The following is an 18,724-nucleotide window of genomic DNA, read 5'->3' on the forward strand; positions in this document are numbered from 1 at the left end:
ACAGTTTTTATGAAACGCTTAGGGTCTCATTTGATTGATTTAATGAACTGAGCATTTTGTCCATGAGCCGGACTTTGGACATGCCTGATCCAAATCATGACATTTATTATTCAAAATTGCTCATCTGACTTTCTGGTTGCAATAGTTTGTGATTTGCAGGGATTTCTGCACAGATCAGCCGATCTCATGTTTTTAACTTTTTAATGTTGAAGGTCACGCAAATTAATACAAACTGCCTATTTTGTGATGGAAGCCTCTATAGAAGCCTGAGTTTAAAAACAAGAGATGGACGGTGATGAACAGGGGTGTCAATGATCACAACACTTTCCAGAATGTTGTGGTACCCTGGACAGATTTATTTTTGTCTATGCGGTGGTTTCTGACTTGTCACACGGGAAAACATCATTATTCCTCTGCACCTCTTTCCTTTACTATTCAAATGTGTCTATAATGTAGATCTGTTGTAGCAGCAGGAGAGTGCCTTTCACTCCTCCACCTCCTCTGCTTCAGCTCTCAGGGGGTAAATGGGGCAGGCGGGAAAAAAAAGAAAGGAAGAAGAAAGCTGGCCAAAGCAGATATGGATAATGCAATTGCTTACAATGCCAGAGATCAGTGGGAAAGAGAACATAATGCATTACGGGGTGACTTTCACAGCCCAGCCTTTGATGTGACAGCATTACAGGCTGCCAAAAACAAACATGGGGCACGGCTGTCTTTGAAGGGAATCTGTATGAGTATACAAAAAGAGCAAATAAATGAAAAGATAGACAAATATTATGATCAAAAGTGTTTTGTGACCAAAAAATCTCTGGAGAGGAGCAACAGATGCATTCTTTTCATGTGAACCCATCTTCATCCTCACATGGAGATCCATTAATGACGGACACATACAAAGGAAAAGCCTCCACATGGAGGCTGTCCGCTGAGGTTTGGTCACCACTGGCTTCAGTGTTTCTATCAGGCTCATATCCTTCAGAACAAATGCAGCCTGTGACAGTAAATATCTCTAACGGCAAGTAAAAGCTATCCTGATTGCGAAATTGTTGCCTTTTTCGAATTTGTGCTTTTATAATACCAAATATGACAAAAACACTGAGCTCATCAGGAAAAGATGTGGGTACCTGGAATACTTAGCAACCCTCTGGAAGAGTCGCTGCTGGAATTAGTATCTGAGTTCCTCAGTTCATGTTTGGGGAACCGTTTTCCTTCTCCGTGAGACATCGTTTGTGCAGACGCCAACCACTTTGTGTGTTTATGCAGTTATTGATGGATCCTTTTCTAAAACCATCTTCTTTTCAGTTCCACTTATTCAGCATCACCGTTTTCTTTTTTCAGTGAGATCTACTTCAATGTCTTTCATCTTAATGTTTCTAGAGATAATTTATTTATACATGTTTGCCAACAGAAGGAAACCCATCATTAGGCAAATTCACAGACTAAAGTGACACAATTTTCATATAAAATACACCAAATAAGTATAACAAAACAGTACAGAGGATAAAATAAAAAAAAAACAAATTATTACCATAATAATAATAATGGAAAAGGAGCTAAAAATCACGTCTGACTGACTCTAAAGATCAACGGCAAATTTCTATCAATAAAATTTGAGGGTTTCGGTTTATTTATTTTTGATTCAGTTATTGAATTTCTCACCCAGCAGTGAACAGACACCAGAATCCCAGGCTAGGTTCAATTTTTTTTGAAGTTTTTAGTGATTTATTCAATTCAAACATGTGAAAACTATATAAAATGAAAGCCGCAAGCGGCGTTGTATGGCCCGCAAGCGGCGTTGTATGGCCTGCAAGCGGCGTTGTATGGCCCGCAAGCGCTACCCGCCCCGTCCACGTGCCTCTACACACCACCACCGCGCCATCGCTGCCCACCTCTATGCATCTTCAATCTTGTTGTATGTTACATCGTTTTGTTCGCATATTTCATTTTCATGACATTTCAACGTAAAATGTGCGAGCTAGCTAAGATCGCAACGTTTGCGAATACGCCACAGACACAGCGTTTAAAATCTACAACTTCTAATTCCAACATTTTGACCACAGTACCTACGGATGCCTGAGAAGTTAGGAGACGATCGCTGAAAATCCCGAGGACGACTTTTCGTTTGTATCTGGTGCTAAAGGTGCTTTTTTTTCCCCAAAATGCAAGGTGACGGCCCTTTCCCAAGGTCAAAGGTCAGCGACACTTCTGTGCTGTTTGTAAACTGGAGCTGGCAGCATTTGTGTGTAATTTTGTGAAAATCGCTCAAATAAAAGTGTTGTTTTCCCATATTGTGAAAAAACACAAAAATCGCCAATTCTGAGCCGCCGTTCATAATCTACAGCTTCTAATTCCAACATTTTTTCCACAGTAGCTTGCCATTGATCCCCAAGAAGTTTCAAAACGATCCCTAAAAATCCCTAGGACGAGTTTTCATATGTAACTGGTTGAAAAGGTGCTTTTTTTTTTTAATTCAAGATGGCGGCCTTTTCGTGATTTCATGAAAAATGTACGAACCAAAGTGTTGTTTCCCTTATAGTCGAAAACACGTAAAATGCCAATGCTCAGAGTTTTCCACAAAAGACCGTCAAGCCGTAGGTCATGTGGCCATCCCATAATAATTTCAAAACTTTCTTGGGATATCCCCGACACGATTGTTTTGCTTTCGTAACTTTATTTTGAAATAAAAAATAAAAAAAAACATTTCTGCTCCATTTGAGATTTTGGGATGGGATGTTTTCGGGTTGGGGGGGGTTGTTTACTTTGCCGAAAATTCATTTTAAATTCATCCTAGGTCTGTGCCAATTTTGATGACTTTTCAAGTATATGGTGGGGGTCAAATTTTCGCTAAAAGTCGCAGTAGGAAAGAAGAAATGTAATTTTTTTAAAAATGAAACGAAGCAAAAACAATATAGAAGTTTTGCGGTTAGGATGGCCTTTGTCTTTCAATGCAGCTTTTCTTTTACTATATGCTGATCGTGTCTTTTTGGGCTTATAGCTTTCCTTTGAGGCCTTTTTGAGTTTTTTTTTTTTTTCAACATTTTTGCGATAACAATTTGGACGTTTTTTGCGGTGAGGTTGTGTATTTTGTGTTAGGATACACAGTTGTCATGTCGTTTTGGGCTTTTGACGACTTTTGACGTGTTTTTTTGAGATTTTGAACCTTTTTGAGTGTTTGACCCTCGTTGCAGATGCAATATGGTCCTTGCAGTCAGTGATTTTAAAGTTCTGGAGTGTTCTAGCCAGTCTCTGAGCCTCAGTACAACAGATAAACTGTGGGAGATGAAAGTCTGTGTTGCCAGGCAACAGCCCCAAAACATCACAGCTCTTGAGAAGATCTGAATGGAAGAATGGAGCCGCTTTGGCATGTTTAAACCTGAGAAAGATATAGAGGGAACCTTTGACCTCTGTCATTGAAACCAGAGTTAAAAATGAACTTGAAAATGAACTTCTTTAATCGCCAACTGTTCAGACAGCAGATGCGGTTTGACTTGTTAAAGAGGATGTTATGCAGATCGGCCCAAAAAGGTCATTTCTATCTGCAGATGGCTTTTCTTTTCCTCCCAAACAGAGTGTGAGCATGAGACTATTTTCAAAAGCAACCCTATGCAGTGACCCCTGTCATTTATCGCTTCCTCTCATCTTTCCCCACCTGCTTTTGCTCATTTCAGAAGATGAAGATGGGCAGGAGACAATCCAGTGCCTGTGTTGATGTAACAGATGAGATGCCTGTGCACTGAAAACATCCCAACTGGGCCGGTCTGCGGGAGAAGCGCCAGGGTCCACCGCACACGCTCTGGACCGTCAGATTTAGCTAAAGTTGCCATAATCCCTAATTTCTGTCTGTCTTGGTTTAAACAGATTGATTACACCCCTCACAAGCTCCCAGCCCTTTTCCCATTCTTTGATATCTAATTGCCCCTCTTCTCTACAACCTCCTACCCCTTTCCTATTGCCCCCTCTTTTCCCAGGACATCCGGAAAGGGAAACCACAATAACATTTCACCAGAGACTCAGTCAATATTATTCCTTGACATCTTCAAAGCAGGACAGAGGATATTGGAGCCCAAGCAAGAGATGGGTGGAGGTAACGGTTGGAGGGTGTGTGTGTGTGAGTGTGTATGTGTGTGTGTGCAGTCCAGCTGAAAGCAGAAACAACAAAAATGAGTGTGGGCTTTGTTTCCAGGCTCACAGCTGGTCCTCCAAGTGCGGCAGTCTCCTGCAAGAAGCTACTCCTCCATGTTATGGTTACATTTAATTGCTGACCTCACGTTAAATTTATATTTGTTACGTTTAAGCATCGTGTTCCCAGCTTTTATTTACACCACTAGGGGTCCCTGTGTGCATAACAAACGGGTCAGTCTGACCATCACAAGGGTCAGTTGCAGTTTACTTTACATTTTCCGTTCAGGATGCAAAGCACAGAGTTCTACATGGTCTAGAAATGACCGAAAGGGAATAACAAGGAAAAGCCAAGGCTGGATTCTCCATGGCTGCAGGGTGATCCACACAAACATTTTTCACTTTTTCCTACATGCATTGGGATGTTAGACAGGAGTTACCTGCAGAAAAACATACTATTTCTAATTTCCAAACAGAGCTTCAACAAATAACACTTTTTATTTCCGTTTAAAAGCTCCACAAAATTTCCGTCTGAGCATTTCCGCAAACTGCCGGGGGGAGCGTTAACTTTATAGTCGTCTTTCGTCCCCAGATATATGTGCACCATGCTGTAAGCGCTGGCCCCTGTCCAGGAATCTCCTGCAGCCAGCGGCTCATAAGCTCTCTTTTAACTGGCCAAGAATGTGAAAAGCTCCTTCAAAGGGAAGCCTTCTGTGGGGTGTGGTTAATGCAGGTACCTGAGTCCACAGGTGGCCACATTTCAGCACACAAAGCTGCAGACTGAAAGCCCACACCTGTCTCTGAGAAAGCAGGAGAAAAAGGACACAACCGTTAGATCAGATCAACATCCATTTGACTCTCAAATGCTGTGTGATGCATCTGAAGCATCGGAGGAGGCTTATTTTTTCTTCCTTTTTAGATATATTGATGTCAAAGAACATGACACTTTCCAGCTGATCAAAGGCTGAACCCCCCAAGACATTTGAATAATAAATACAAATCTGTTGCAGGGGACTGTCAGCGGCTGACAGAGATGCCCGGCAACAGAAGTGAACATGAAGTGGTGAGAAGAGGCGTGGAGAGGAGGGGAGAACATGCCCCGGGACAAAGAGCTGCTTGTCTGAGGCCCGTCTGCCACCAGCCTGCATGGAAGGACCCGCTGCCACTCGTTTGAGGGGGACCCCAAGATAAATTCCCCCTACTTGACTCCTGTCGCACCGTCTGCCACTTGGACAATAACTGAGGTCACAGCAGGAAGTGGAGTGCTGACATCAATGCCTGCAGGGGTCACTTTCTCTCAGCTCTTGCATTTTTTGTCACATTTTTTCGCTTTAAAGAATGGAGCAGGACGTAGCATAAATATTTCCCAGTCCTCTTTAATCTAAACAGTACATTTATGGCCATTAATCATACAAGCCCATGCCCCTGCAAGACCCTTTCATTACATTTTTTTAAACAGAAAAGGACAGAGATGAATGCAGTCCCTCTGAGAAGGAAGCACGTGGCAGCATTTGATGTATCGTTCATTTACGTTTACCAAATGACTTTGCTGAAAATTTGGTAAAACGATCTTCTGAGCTGCCAGCATTAAGATGCAGCAACATTTAAAGTCCAGACATTACCTCATTTTCCTTTAATTAAAAAGGTTGCACAGTGTTTGGACAATGAAAGACAAGAGGAGCAATTTCCCTATGAATTTAATTCCGATAATCTTCTGATCTATGATTATTATGTTTTTAGCCTAAATCCAAAAAGCTGTGTTGTTTTCTAGGACTTAGTTTCTGCAGAGCAGCAGGAGCTCATCAGAAATTCCAAGAGAACCTGGCTGCAGACAACAAGATGGCACCCTGACATCATTAACCGGAACCAGAAGTTTTGGGAAGTTCATGACCCATCCATCCCCATTTCAGTTGAAAATTATTTTTTTTTGGTTGAAAAAGATTAATTTCCCCGGAGTCCCTAAGAGTTGTGCGTTTTTCCGTTTTAACATCGGAGATGTCAAAAATCGGAGATGTCTCTGTCAAAACCCACTATTCTTTGACCGTCAGGCTGTTTGCCATCAATGTGAGTCAGCTGATCGGCAGAGAAAAGCGCCTTTTCACCGCTAAGTAACACATTAAATTAGTAAAGTGTTTCATACCAGCACAAAGCCACTTTCATCCATTTATTCACATAAAGTTATAATAAAAAGGTGCTACAATTCTGAAATCTTGTGGAATTTCTGCTTCTGGCCAATGATGCCTGCAAACCAGGTCGCCCTCAGAAATTCACCTTTGAGGTGTGGGCGGGACTGTTGGGTGAGTTAAAACCTGACCTGACTTCCCATCATCCCTTTGTGTACATGCTAGCTTAAAGGCCTTCACGCCCCCAACCTAACGTTAGCAGTGCAACAAAAATGGTGAACCATTTTGGAGCTATCCAGCTGTTTAGACCCAGATTCCAGCTCAGACGTGTAAAAAAAAGATGCACTTGCATCTATTTGTCTGCAAGTGGATGCATTAGGATGGAGCCTGTGGGCCTCGGTCACTAAACTGCATGTTTTGCTTCTGCTACTGATTCACAAAGATTTGAATAAAGAAATACTCAAAAACGGCTATTTGAGCTTCATTTTCTTAATATACGTCCTCCATCATCAGGAAAAAGGCCACACAAACACGTAAAAACATTTTTTTTTATCAAAGTGGGTCTTTCAGGGGATAAATGCCTCCAACCTGCAACACTTGAACCAAAGGAGAACTCTACTGCAAAAAAATGTTCTCCAGAAGCTTTCAGTTCATGTTGGTGTTTCAGCAACATAAGAAAAATCCATCTATCATAAAAGAACTGTGAAAGACTCAAGGAGAAGTTAATAAAAACATTTTCCTCCTCCGCAGTTCTTCTGCGTCTGTCTTTGGGGGCTTTGCTCACGCAAACCTGTCATTCCCATCTCAACCTGCTCCTCTGGAGGGCGGCTTGGATGAGTGCACACTTTAGTCTTTTAGGGTGGGGGGGTTCTCCTAACGTCCCACCTCTCTCCCGCCCAGTCAAGACGCTCCAAACTCTTTGGAGCGCACGAGCTCTCCAAACAGTTCCGAGCTCATACGTTCGGAGCGCGCAGGGCTGGAAGGAGTCACGAAAAGTTGCAAAGCAGGGAGCCTAAACAAAGTCAGAGGCGGAGCACGTCAGGGAGCGATTCAGACCCGGGATGGTCCTCCAGTCGGGCTGCACATGTGAGCCACGGGCCACCGGCGACTGTTTTCGTTCCTGTAAGGGGCAGTGAGGAGAAAGGTTTGGGCAGAAACGAGGCGCGCTCCCCGAGAGCTGACTGTCACAAGTGCACCGGCACTTTGAAAGCATGGGCCCCCAGCCAGGACTCAGCTGGGTCCTCCTGAGCTTCCTGCTGCAGGCGGCGGCGCCCTGGAGCTCAGGCCGACCGTCCAGACCGAGACAGTGCGACGCGCCGAAGGCGGTGAGTCTTTATGAAGCCAGAGGCGCCGCAGCCGCAGCTGCAGCTGTCCTCCTCCACCTTGCATGAACGGCCCTTCAGGTTTCTGCTGCAGAAAACTGCCAGACTGACGCACACTGCTGTGACACTTGTGGCAACGTTTGCGCTAAACCGTCTGCACGTTGGAGAGAAAAGCGACAGTTTTGGGTGACACATGATTTGGACTTGTGGGCGCAAAAAATGTAGACTGAAAATGTCCCCATTCATGCAGCTCAGAGATTAGACTGAACTCTTTGTCCTGTCGCTTCAACAAATTTCAAACCAATACTTAAATAAAGGGGTAAATTGGCTAAAGGAAATATATTTTCAAAACATCGACAGTTTAATACTAAATATTAATCATTTAAAAAATGTTCTACATAAAAGTGCGGGTCTAGAACGCGGTTGCCAAGAGCAACTATGAGCGCACGCCTACTTTATGGTTGTTTATGTGACAAAAAGTGGGGAACACCCACGGGTGACTTGACTTCATTTGGAAACGTTTCATTGACCTCTTCACAAGTGGTCACTCACGTTCCTTCGCAGCACGCGCCTTTTCAAACCCAGGTTGAGTTCGATTTTTTTTCTTTAGGGAAAACCAGAGATGTTTCTTTCCTTCCAGTGGAGCGCATCAGCGCGTGGTTCATACATCAGAAAGCACCGCAGTCCTGCTGAGAAACACAGGGAAACTAACGCGCGCAGGGAAGCTGCAGAACCGGAAGATTTTGATGGATTCGCAGAATTTCCCGCCATCTGTTTCATTTGTACAGTGGTTCTGCTGTCGGAGATGAGGGAAGTCTTTGCGCTCATGTGATTTCTATGCGTCACACGGGGATCTCTGGCTTACATTACGGGTAATTACGCCTATAAAACGCGCTCGGCGCGCCGAAGCGCTCCAGAGAAGTCAGCGCTGCCTCAGCAGAGCGGATCTCGAACCGAGTCAATACCTAAAGTTGACCCGACGGCGGTCTCCAAGCCTCAGAGTCTCCTGAGCGCAGTGTTACAAATGTTTGAAGCTTTCTGGAAATGGGACAGACAAATGAACCCTCATAAACTGAATCAGTCAGTTTGCACATGTCTAAAGATGTAATGTAAAGACATGAAAAGGCTGCTATAAAACCTTATAGTGACAATTTTTACTTCATAATCATTCATAAAGTGTGTTTATGGAAAACCATTTTAACTTTTAAATGGCCAGGAAATTATAATTTTTTGAACCAAGTTAAAATGTAAAGGCCTCAGTTTAAATTGAGTCTTTACAATAAAAATACTTTTTTTAAATTTCTTTAATAATGATCAATTAACACTGGTGATAGATGTGAATAATTTTCTTTCTTTCTTGTTTGAGTAATAAAAGATCAATAACCTCAAACATTGATTGGGGAATTCACACAAAAAATGCCTTTTTGAGAACAAATGGTGTTTATCTGTTTCTTTCAAACATTTTCATCTTATGAGTGTGTTTTTTTTAATTAACATGTTTGCATGCAGCTATGAAACAATAGATGGAACATTTTAAATATCTATCATCAGTCAAGTATTTTTTAGATGAGGAAAAAAAAAGAGTACATATATCCCTTTAGTTAGGATTTTGCCATTTTTAGCCAAATTTTAAAACAATCTGTCGTTTTCTAGGACAAAGTTTCTGCAGGAGTTCATTAGAAATTCATCTCTGAGTTATGGGCGAGACTGTTGGTGTGGAGCAATCTTCAAATCCTATCCCCCATAACTGAGAGGTCTCTGTTTACACACTCTCCCACTAGCTTAACCCCCCCCCCCGACTTAACATTAGATTAGGTGCAACAAAAATAGCGAGAAACATCAGAGCTATCTGTTTTTGATGCAGACGAGGAAAACAAAGACGTTAATGAATCTGTTTGTCTGCATCTGAATGTAGCGGAGCAGGGAGCCTTTGGGCCATTTTCCACATCACAAATACGATCTTTTTCGAACGGCGTTTGGATTCACAATGATCTGAATAAAGAAATGCAATTTTGAGCCAATTTCTTTTTTTATAAATGACCTTCACCATCAGAAAAATGCTACCAGAACATGCTAGAAACACCAAAAACACCATTTTCATCAGAGTGGGTCTTTAAGGATGTTGTTTTCTTCAAAGGCCCCATAACAAATATTGTGTTAATAATGAATAGCTTTATAGTCGAGGCTTTGAACTTTATATTTGAATGAGCTGAAAAAATGAAAATAGGCTTAAAAGTCTTGCAGTCAAACTGAAGGGGAGCAGGTTTCTTTCAGGTTGGGCTTTTACGAGCCTCAGCACTCTATATTTGCACTGCTGCTTTGAAAACGCTTCCCAGGCTTGAATGAGAGTTTGGCAGGGCCGCCGTGCACTTCAACAATACACCAGGGTCTGTTTACAGCTCAGAAGGCCCCTCTATAAACCGCCTGCTTGCAGGCCAGCCTCCGTGTGATCGGAGCTCATGCTTTCTGTGCCATCATATTAAAAATGATATTCCACTCCGCAGCTGTTGACCTGAACCAGTGGACAGTAAAGTCCAACCAAGGAAAATGCCATTTTACTGAAGAATGTAACCTCTTCTCTCTCTGCTTCTTTTGCAGCAAAGTGAACTAAACTCCTTCCTGTGGCAGTTAAAGCGTCCACCTCCTTACCCACCATCGTACTTGTTCGGTACCATCCACGTGCCCTACACCCGAGTCTGGGACTTCATCCCCAACAGCTCCAAGCAGGCTTTCTACAACAGCAACCGTGTTTTCTTTGAGCTGGACCTGACGGACCCGATGACCATCTCCAAACTGACCAGCTGCCAGCTGCTTCCCCACGGCGAGAACCTGCAGACCCTGCTGCCTCGAGACCTGTATCGCCGCCTCAAACGCCACCTGGACTACGTCAAGCACATGATGCCCTATTGGATGACTGCTGACCAGCGAGGCCGTGGCCTGTATGCGGACTACCTGTTCAATGCTATAGCGGGGAACTGGGAGAGGAAGAGGCCCGTGTGGGTTATGCTGATGGTCAACTCTCTGACGGAGTGGGATGTCCGGTCCAGAGGGACGCCGGTGCTGGACCTCTTCTTGGCTCAAGAGGCGGAACGGATGGGAAAGATTACTGTAGCGGTGGAGCAGGTGGAGGAACAGTGTCATCCACTCAATGGACTCAACTTCTCTCAGGTACGAGAAGGAAGGAAAATGGTTTACTCTGGCATTTTCTGTTTTTCCCCCCACGTATTCTCTGTGTGAACACAGCTGGAATATCAGGAGAGTCTGGAAGGAGAAGCTGGGCTTAGAGGGAGCATGAGCAGATCCTGAGTTTGTTTATCCATCATCCTAATGTAAAGAAACGCTCAAGTCAGCCACATTTCACTTTCAAGTCTGCAGTGCAGGTTTTGTGAATGCAGACATTTAGGGTTTTGCATTCTCTAAAAGAAAGAAAAAAGAACTTTAAAAAGGGGAAAAAGTTATTTAAATGGAGTGAACCTCAGTCGAACAGAACGAACATGTTAAAACAGCTAAAGCGGCTAAAACGGTGCAACTACATCCAGAAAACCAATGAAAGAAGGTGAAGGGAACAGAAGACGCTCCCATTCATTCGTGCAGACTGACTGGCACTGTGCGATTCTGCTCCACAGACTGTAACCGGAGCCTGAGAAGCAAAGCGTGGGGGCTGTATTCCTGTTTGATTTCATGCATAATGATAACAAGAAGAAAATTGTTTTTTTTAAAAAGGTTTTTTGTTTTTAGTTTATCCTATCCAAAGATTTTTTTTTAGCTGCAAAAGAAATAGTCTGCGATTTCTCTTTTTTGGTCCTCAACAGCAAGAAAAGAGGGATCTATAAATGTGTTTGTAACCTTTGACCTACATGGAAAATACAACGATTTGTGAAGTGCCTGCAACCACATGCTATGCAAGAGCTGCACAAACCTCCGGGGTTGTGCTGCATAGCAGTGTGGACCCAAAAACCCGTGTGACTGCACGGTAAGCTAATTTGAGAGGCAGCGGGTATCTATCCTCTCCTCTTTCATCAGCACCTAACTATGCCGTCAAAATGGCACGGCGTGCCCTGCACATGCTGGAGTCCTTTACCGCCTCCAGGAATTATTGTTGCTTAGTAATAACAGAGAGCAAATAAAGTCTAGTTGTAAAATAAACAATCCATTTCTGGTATGACATCATAAAAAGTTGGGAATGTTTATTTTCTCTGGATTGGAGAGAATTTCGTTTAAAGTTGATATAATTTAGTGAAGTCAATTGTGCCAAAAATCCATCCTCTTAATTAAATCATAACTCGGTTGGAGATTACAGGTGCAGCTTTAAAACATGTGGAACGTCAAAATCTTAAGATATATACATCTGCAAGAAGGCAGATTTTACAGAGCTCCTAATAAGAAGTCAGGTTTTTATGAGGCAGGTGTTCAAATTTAGATATGAATATAGTGCTGTGAAAATCCCTAAAAATATGATAGTAAATAACTTGAAATGCACCCAAGTCATGCACAAGCAGCGCTGGAGCTTTGAGGCAGCGGCCTTCGTCTTTCCAAATGTGTGCGAACAATTTAGAGCTGTGCTGAAACCGACATGGAAACCATTATTCTGGATTGTTATAATATGAGGTTTAATCTGAACACTGTAACAACAGTGAGGTCATGAGGATGGATGGATGCCGGACGGAAAAAGAAAAGTCTGAAGACGAGGTCAAAACCTACAGGAAGATCATTGCGTCTCATTTTACTGCTGGCGCTGAAGCGAGAAACTCAGTCAAACGGATGTTTAATTAGAAAAATATGTCGAATATTTCCATCCGTAAATTCCGGACTGCAAAGCGCACCCGATTACTATCCGCACCCACCCTTTTTCACGTGTTTAACTACTTTTATACATACACAAGCCGCATTGGAGTACAAGCCGCATGTATTAGGCAACATTGTCATCCTGACAAATCATGTCCTGTCTCCCAGTGTAAGTGTGATTCATTTGCACACAGCGGGTGGAGTCAGCTTTGCCTCAGGCTCATGTTTTTGTGTTTATCTACATCTGCCAAACAGCATGGACCTCTATTCTGTTCACAAGTTCCTCAGTTATGTTTTTATTTATTTATTTTATTTATTTCTTTATTTTTAACTTATTGACAATCTAGGTATCATACATAAAATCACAAACAGAAACCATATAATCAACATTACATCCCTCAGTTATGATGAGGAAATTTACATCCGCGATCCCCCATTTCCCATGAGTCTTAGGGGCTAAAGGCGGGGCCAATGCCCGGCTCGCCACACTGTTGTACATGTTTAAGAATGAGCAAGTATCAGCAGTGCATGGAGGGGTGAACGGGTAAAGCTCTCTTTCCGCTTGTGTCGCGGCAGCGTTATGGGAGTAAAAGGGCTGGTTAAAAAACACACTAGTAAAATAAAGCTGCGACGACTGAAAAGCGCGCGCCTCAGCGCGATACGCGCGCCTCCTCGCGGAGCGTGCGTCAGAAGTTTCCTTCCACAACAAACACTGTTGCTCCGCGGACGCCTCGAGTAAGCCCTGGCTGCAGCCTGCAGAATGGCTCGACGCCTCTGCGCTCCCGCGCGCTCCTTGTCTCCCCTTCCTATCTACTCCGACAGCTCTGGCCAGGGCAGCTTCAAGGAGGAGCGCTTCGTCCCCATTGCGCCGGTGAAAGGAGCAAATCGTGTCTGTGCAGACCAATCGGACTTAATGCTGTACGTTTTGTGTATGAGGGGCGGATGCGTTGTTACGTGTGGGAGCCTTCAGACTGCCATCGGCCCCGCAGCTCACACGGAGGCTGTGAGCGTTTCAATGCAAAACTCCGCTCAGTCCTTAGAAACCGTTAACACGACCACGTCAATTTGTGTTTCCAGTCGTGTCCCGACAAAATAAAGGCTGATGTTATTCTCACATATTTACGTGCAGCCAGCCGAGTCACTATGACTCAGAGGTAAATTCACTCCATGCGCTGTTCTCTCCGTCACGCAGCTGACCGGCTTTTCCAAACCCGTTGGTGATGGTGGATTTTTTCACGCTGTTTTTAACGATTGCTTTTAACTTGAAAGCTTCATCATACTGTAATGGCGATCACGTGCACGTTGGGTCTAATGGCACCAAAGGATTCTGGGATGCGGCCGGGCATGCGTGTTTCGTTTTGTTGAACCATGACTGAAGTGTCTAAGACCTTAAGTGAGGTGCATGCCGTTTGGCTGCTTAGAGGTGTGTTGAAAAACAAATGACTTGTGCTTGGTGTTAGATAGAGAATACAAACCATTCACTGTGTCCGAAAATGCGTACATGGCGGCCGCCAATTAAAACCTTAAATTAGCCGCGTAACTGAATAAGCCGCACGGCTGTAAGCGCAGGAAAAAAGTAGCGGCTTATAGTCCGGAAATTACGGTAGAATTAAAAGCTTGCACTCCAAGACAATTCATGTAAAACTTTTAATATTCGTCATCAGATGCAGAACGTTTTTGGTAAGATGAGGCAATAGGGATATTTGTAACTTCACACATCTTGAATTCGGAAACCCGAGAGGCATCTTGTCAGGACAGTAGAATAAATGCCTTTAAAGACCCACTCAGAGCATCTTTTGATCTGTTTTCAAAGCGTTGGTTGTTTAATTTCGATTATGCAATTTTTAGTAAGGATCAAAAACCTGTGTCGTTTTCTAGGAAATAGTTTCTGCAGATCAGCAGGAGTTCATTGGAAATTCACCTCTGAGTGGAAGCGGAGTTAGTCCCCCCCCCCCCCCCCTTCCTTCCTGTCACCCACCTGTTTACATGGTCTCCAGCTAGCTGACAGGCAGAATCTGAGCTACAGTTTAGATCCAGATTCCAGCGCAGACGAGGATAACGTTCGTGGATCTATTTGTTTGACAGAGGATGCATCAGCGTGTTTTTCTACGTCACAGATACGATCTTTTTTTAAACGGCATTTTCTCGTCTGCTCCTGATTCACAACGATTTGAATAAAGAAATTCTCAGAATAAGTTTAATTTTCTTTAAATTTGTCCTCCATCATCAGAAACGTGCGACAAAAACAGGTTGAAGAAATCAAAAACACAATCTTCACTGTAAACCCGAATAGTCCAATGAGCTCAAAAGTTTTATAATCACTGAACTCAAAAGTAACAAACAAGTTGAGTCAGCTTAAAACCTATAAGCCGATTCAACTTTTGCCACAGTTATATGTTTATTGGACTAAAACATTTTGAGTAAATGAAACCTTGGAGTCAAAACTTATGAGTAATGAGACGTGATGACGTCGTAACGTACGCCCATGACCGTGAACTCAGCCACAGAAGTCTTCAAGATGGCGGAGGTCTGATGCGAGTGTCAGCTGGCCCAAGTTGATAACGCACATACGTCTTGGTAAGTCGTATTATTTTATTTTTTATTATATTTTATGACTTTCGCCTCTGTATTATATATTTGTTGCTTCTTTTGATGTTCCTTCAAGTATATCCTTTGTATTCATGACGTGCTCCATGAGTTTGTATGTATCTTCGAATATTTGTTCTGAATTAAACAATTATATACGTTTTGCAGTATCATGTCATCAGAGAATTATTGCTTGTGGTTTCAAGTTTTACTTTTACCGAGTTGGTTGGCGCACATTTTAAATTATCTAACCGTTACTAGCTAACCGTTACTACTAGCTAACCGCTAGCTAGCTCTGGCAGAGCGGCTGCCACAGCCACATATACGACTCGGTGGGAATTGCCTTTTTTTTCTACTACTTTTTACCACAGGCTCTGTGATTTGGTAATCGTTATTTTTTTGTGTAACTTGTATTTCACGTAGTAACCTAATAAATGCAAATGTGGGCTAAGCTAGCTGCCTTACGCTAACATGTTCTCGTATCTTCTTTAGTGAACCGGCGGTGCGTTTGAAAAATAAGAGCGGAGGTAAGTTTTGATTGTAAATAACATGGCTGCAATATTTAAGACACGAGCAGCTCCCAGTCCCACGAATCCTCCGGCTATGGAGAACATTTGACCTTATTGACAAATTAAATTAATTATAAATAAGTAAAAATGTCTAAGCTACCTTAATGTTATGTAGCAGTTATAACTTTGTCCTGAATTGGGCTCGAGTTAAAATACTAATTGTATCATAAAGTTTGCTTAAGACTCAAAAACTGTATTTTGGCCACTGGTTTGGTTGTGATTTGTGTTTCACAATGTCAAATATTTTAAAATAACTTTTTTGTCTCTTCCTAAAACATCCTCTATGTCATTCTAGCTAATGCACAAGTATTTAAAAAATATTAATATAAATCATAGATTACATATTGTGGACAGAGTATTGAGGCTATTGTGAAATGCAGCGGTTTTTCCAAGCTACCAGTAGCTTGAAAAAGCTTTAAAATGTGTTTAACATTTTAAAAAAAAATTTGTAGATGTGAGCTGAGTTTCATCGCATCACAAATGTCAAACTGTTAAAACAGTTTTATTTTGACCTGGACAGACAGACACAGAGGATGCTGATCTTTTTGAGACAGAAGGCAGCACGAACCGGAAGGCTCTATGCGACATTCTGCACCTCTATGATAAACAGGTGAGGTGTAACTGCATGGCATGATCAACATTATGCATTAGTATAGCTAAAAGAAGGGGCTGACTTGGATCGGTTCATATTAATTACTGAGTGTTTCTAATTCAGTGAATGAGTGTAAATGTTTACTTCACTGGAGAAAAAAACATCAATGTTGATCCCAATGCATTTGTAAATATGAATTTAATGTCATCTTATGTTTGGTGTATTTTTTGAAATAACTGTACAATTTTAAGATTATTAAAAAGACTAGATGAACTGAACTGAGCCAGACCAAAGGGTGCAGTCATTTGAAATATGTTTGCCATATTAATTTGTCTTTGTCTCTGTGCAGCAAGAGCAGACTGCTGATGTCAAAGGTACTCCTGTCCTGTACTGGCTTCCCATATACAAACGTGAGGAGGACCCACAGTTCTTCAAAGTTTGGAATGTAAGTACTTTATGATGGATATGCTGGTTAATACTCCAGCTGTGTGGGTAATACAACTTAACCATAAAGTCATGCCAAAGCAATATTATGTGGCAGAGCACATGGTCTCTTAAAATATTGCACTCCAGCTCATCTGTGCTCCTGTACCTGACCGTGGACCTCGCCTCTGGCTCATCTCGGGCCCACAGCCGTCCCCTATTTCATCTGGATGACGCCAATCTGCTGGACTTAAAAAATGCAGTTGTTGAGCTAGAAAATGTAATTCTTCTCAAAGAGTTCTGGTACATCGCCTGTCCGTCCTGGGGAGGAGTTTTTTTTAATTTTATTTTTATAAAGGAGTTTTTACTAACTGTGTAAAAGGGTCTCATGGCAGGGATGTGATGTGTGTAAATGTGATCCTGTTTTCAGATGTCATATTTTTTTGTGTACAGTGCCTTATGGAATCATGAGGACTCTTACAAATAGTCTTATTTTGATTCCATTTGATTTTGTATTATATAAGCTCTGTTCTTCCAGATCCTTTTCAAGCAATAAATCAAGCTCTACATGACTTTAGTTAAAGATCACTGTATTGAATTAAGCAAATGTGATTTAATTGACGTTTTTGTTTTATTTTCTGTCTTTTTAATCAATGCATTTCATCATTTCTGTAATGAGTTTGATAAATATGTGTAAATTTTTTATTGCTTTGACTACAATCCTTGAAATCATTAATTTAAATCAATTTTAATAATTTTCCTGAATTTCTGACCTTCTCTTAAAATGTCAATTTCAGGTTGTAGTTTTTGCATAAAGTTTTCTTCCCTCAAGCGATCAATTCTCTCTCTTTAATACTACACTGTTTTTTTTTCCTTTGCAGATTAGAGTCACCAGAGCCAGACATCAGCAGCACCTCTGTTGGCATTCTGACCGTCAGCAACAACAATACAAGTTCAGTGCATTTCTGTCCGCTCAGTACAGCAGTTGTGGTGGAAGATGAGCTTGTGGTAGGCAAATTTCCTAAATGGGTATTTTTTTTGAGCGCTAATGTTTATGGGGAAATGGCAGCCTAAGAAAATACTGTTTTATGTGGGAAAAGTATAAAAAAAAAAGGCTGATAAACAATTTTTGCTTTTCTTGAAATGTAAGAATGCTCTTTTTTTATGAAGTTGTATAAGGAAATGGTGTAAAAAAGATTAGTGCTCATTTTTTGCTTTTTTTGAAGACTGATTTATTTATTTTTTATGGCTTGTGCACTTTTTCTTAACACAAATTGTGCAGTGTTTTACCTTTTTGTAGTACCACAAGTTGTTCAAATGTACTTGTGTAAGGTGGTTTAAAAATAAACTTGCAATTACAATTCTGCCTCAGTTTTTCTTTTGTAAAAATGGTCCTGACTAAGAAGGACAAATAAGACTAGTTTAGACTTCAAATGATTAATTTTGAGTTGAGATATATTAAAGTTTTTTAGTTAATTAACTAATGTATTAAGGTTCAATAAAAACAAAATATTCTAGTTCAGTAAAGTAAGAATCTTTAAGTTAGTTAAATAAAAAGTTATAGTTTAAATTTAGTTAAATTGTTTTATTTTATTCAACTCAAAGATTTTAAGTTCAAATAACTTATACTTTTTAAGTAAGTCAACTTAAAAATTATTATGTAATCTGTTTCCTCAAAAATTTTGAGTTCACTGAACTTATTCGGGTTTACAGTGTGGATTGGGTCTTAACTGCAGTTTAGGAGGAATACAGACACATTTAGGTGTGTCAAAGCTGTCTTTAGACAATTGCAGTCTAACAAGAGCTCCTTCTTGCTGAAACCTCTTTAAAGGCTCTTCAGATCACAGAGAGGTGTGGATGAGTCTCCATGAGAGGCTGTAGAAACAAGCCACTTCACTGCATGGTTTCTAGTTTTTTTTTTTTTTTTTTTTAAAGCTGATGGAGCTTGACAGCATGAGCAGGCCAATATGAATCCAGAACTTTGAACAGAGATTGGAAAAGGCTGTTTAGAGACTGCAAGCTGTAGGGACAGCAGCTCTGGGGCTCTGGATCACCTTGTTGGCTTTGTTCTCTTATCACTGAAGTGCCATGATGAATTATGAAGGAAATGGACCTGTTGCCTTTGGGACAGGGATGTCCCTTTTGATCAACTCCACTGTAAGAGACTAAATCTATCTTGTAAAGAGTCTTTCCATGACTACACAATGC

The 18,724-nt window shown here is 41.6% G+C and overlaps 1 protein-coding gene and 2 long non-coding RNA genes across 4 annotated transcripts in view; all 3 read left to right on the forward strand.

Moving 5' to 3' along the window:
• Positions 1-3,218: 3,218 nt before the first annotated feature.
• On the forward strand, positions 3,219-6,708 carry LOC110014990. The gene is made up of 2 exons (XR_002290045.2): positions 3,219-4,081; positions 5,127-6,708. It is a non-coding gene; the product is annotated as an uncharacterized LOC110014990 (long non-coding RNA).
• Positions 6,709-7,153: 445 nt separating this feature from the next.
• The window catches only part of LOC101155505 (metalloprotease TIKI2), an 85,130-nt gene continuing 73,559 nt past the window's right edge, over positions 7,154-18,724 (forward strand). Inside the window, exons 1-2 of the mRNA XM_004068419.4 lie at positions 7,154-7,564; positions 10,160-10,729. Coding sequence (XP_004068467.1) covers positions 7,451-7,564; positions 10,160-10,729 — 684 coding nt within the window. The 5' untranslated portion in view covers positions 7,154-7,450. The remainder of the gene's footprint in view (positions 7,565-10,159; positions 10,730-18,724) is intronic.
• Positions 15,126-17,877, forward strand: LOC111947396. Of its 2 annotated transcripts, none has more exons than XR_002873210.1 (4): positions 15,126-15,459; positions 15,954-16,111; positions 16,443-16,538; positions 17,398-17,877. It is a non-coding gene; the product is annotated as an uncharacterized LOC111947396 (long non-coding RNA). The 2 variants fall into 2 exon arrangements; XR_002873209.1 differs by having other exon boundaries at positions 15,129-15,459; positions 16,022-16,111.

This window comes from Oryzias latipes, chromosome 4 (assembly GCF_002234675.1).
Source record: "Oryzias latipes chromosome 4, ASM223467v1".
Taxonomy (NCBI): Eukaryota; Metazoa; Chordata; class Actinopteri; order Beloniformes; family Adrianichthyidae; genus Oryzias; species Oryzias latipes.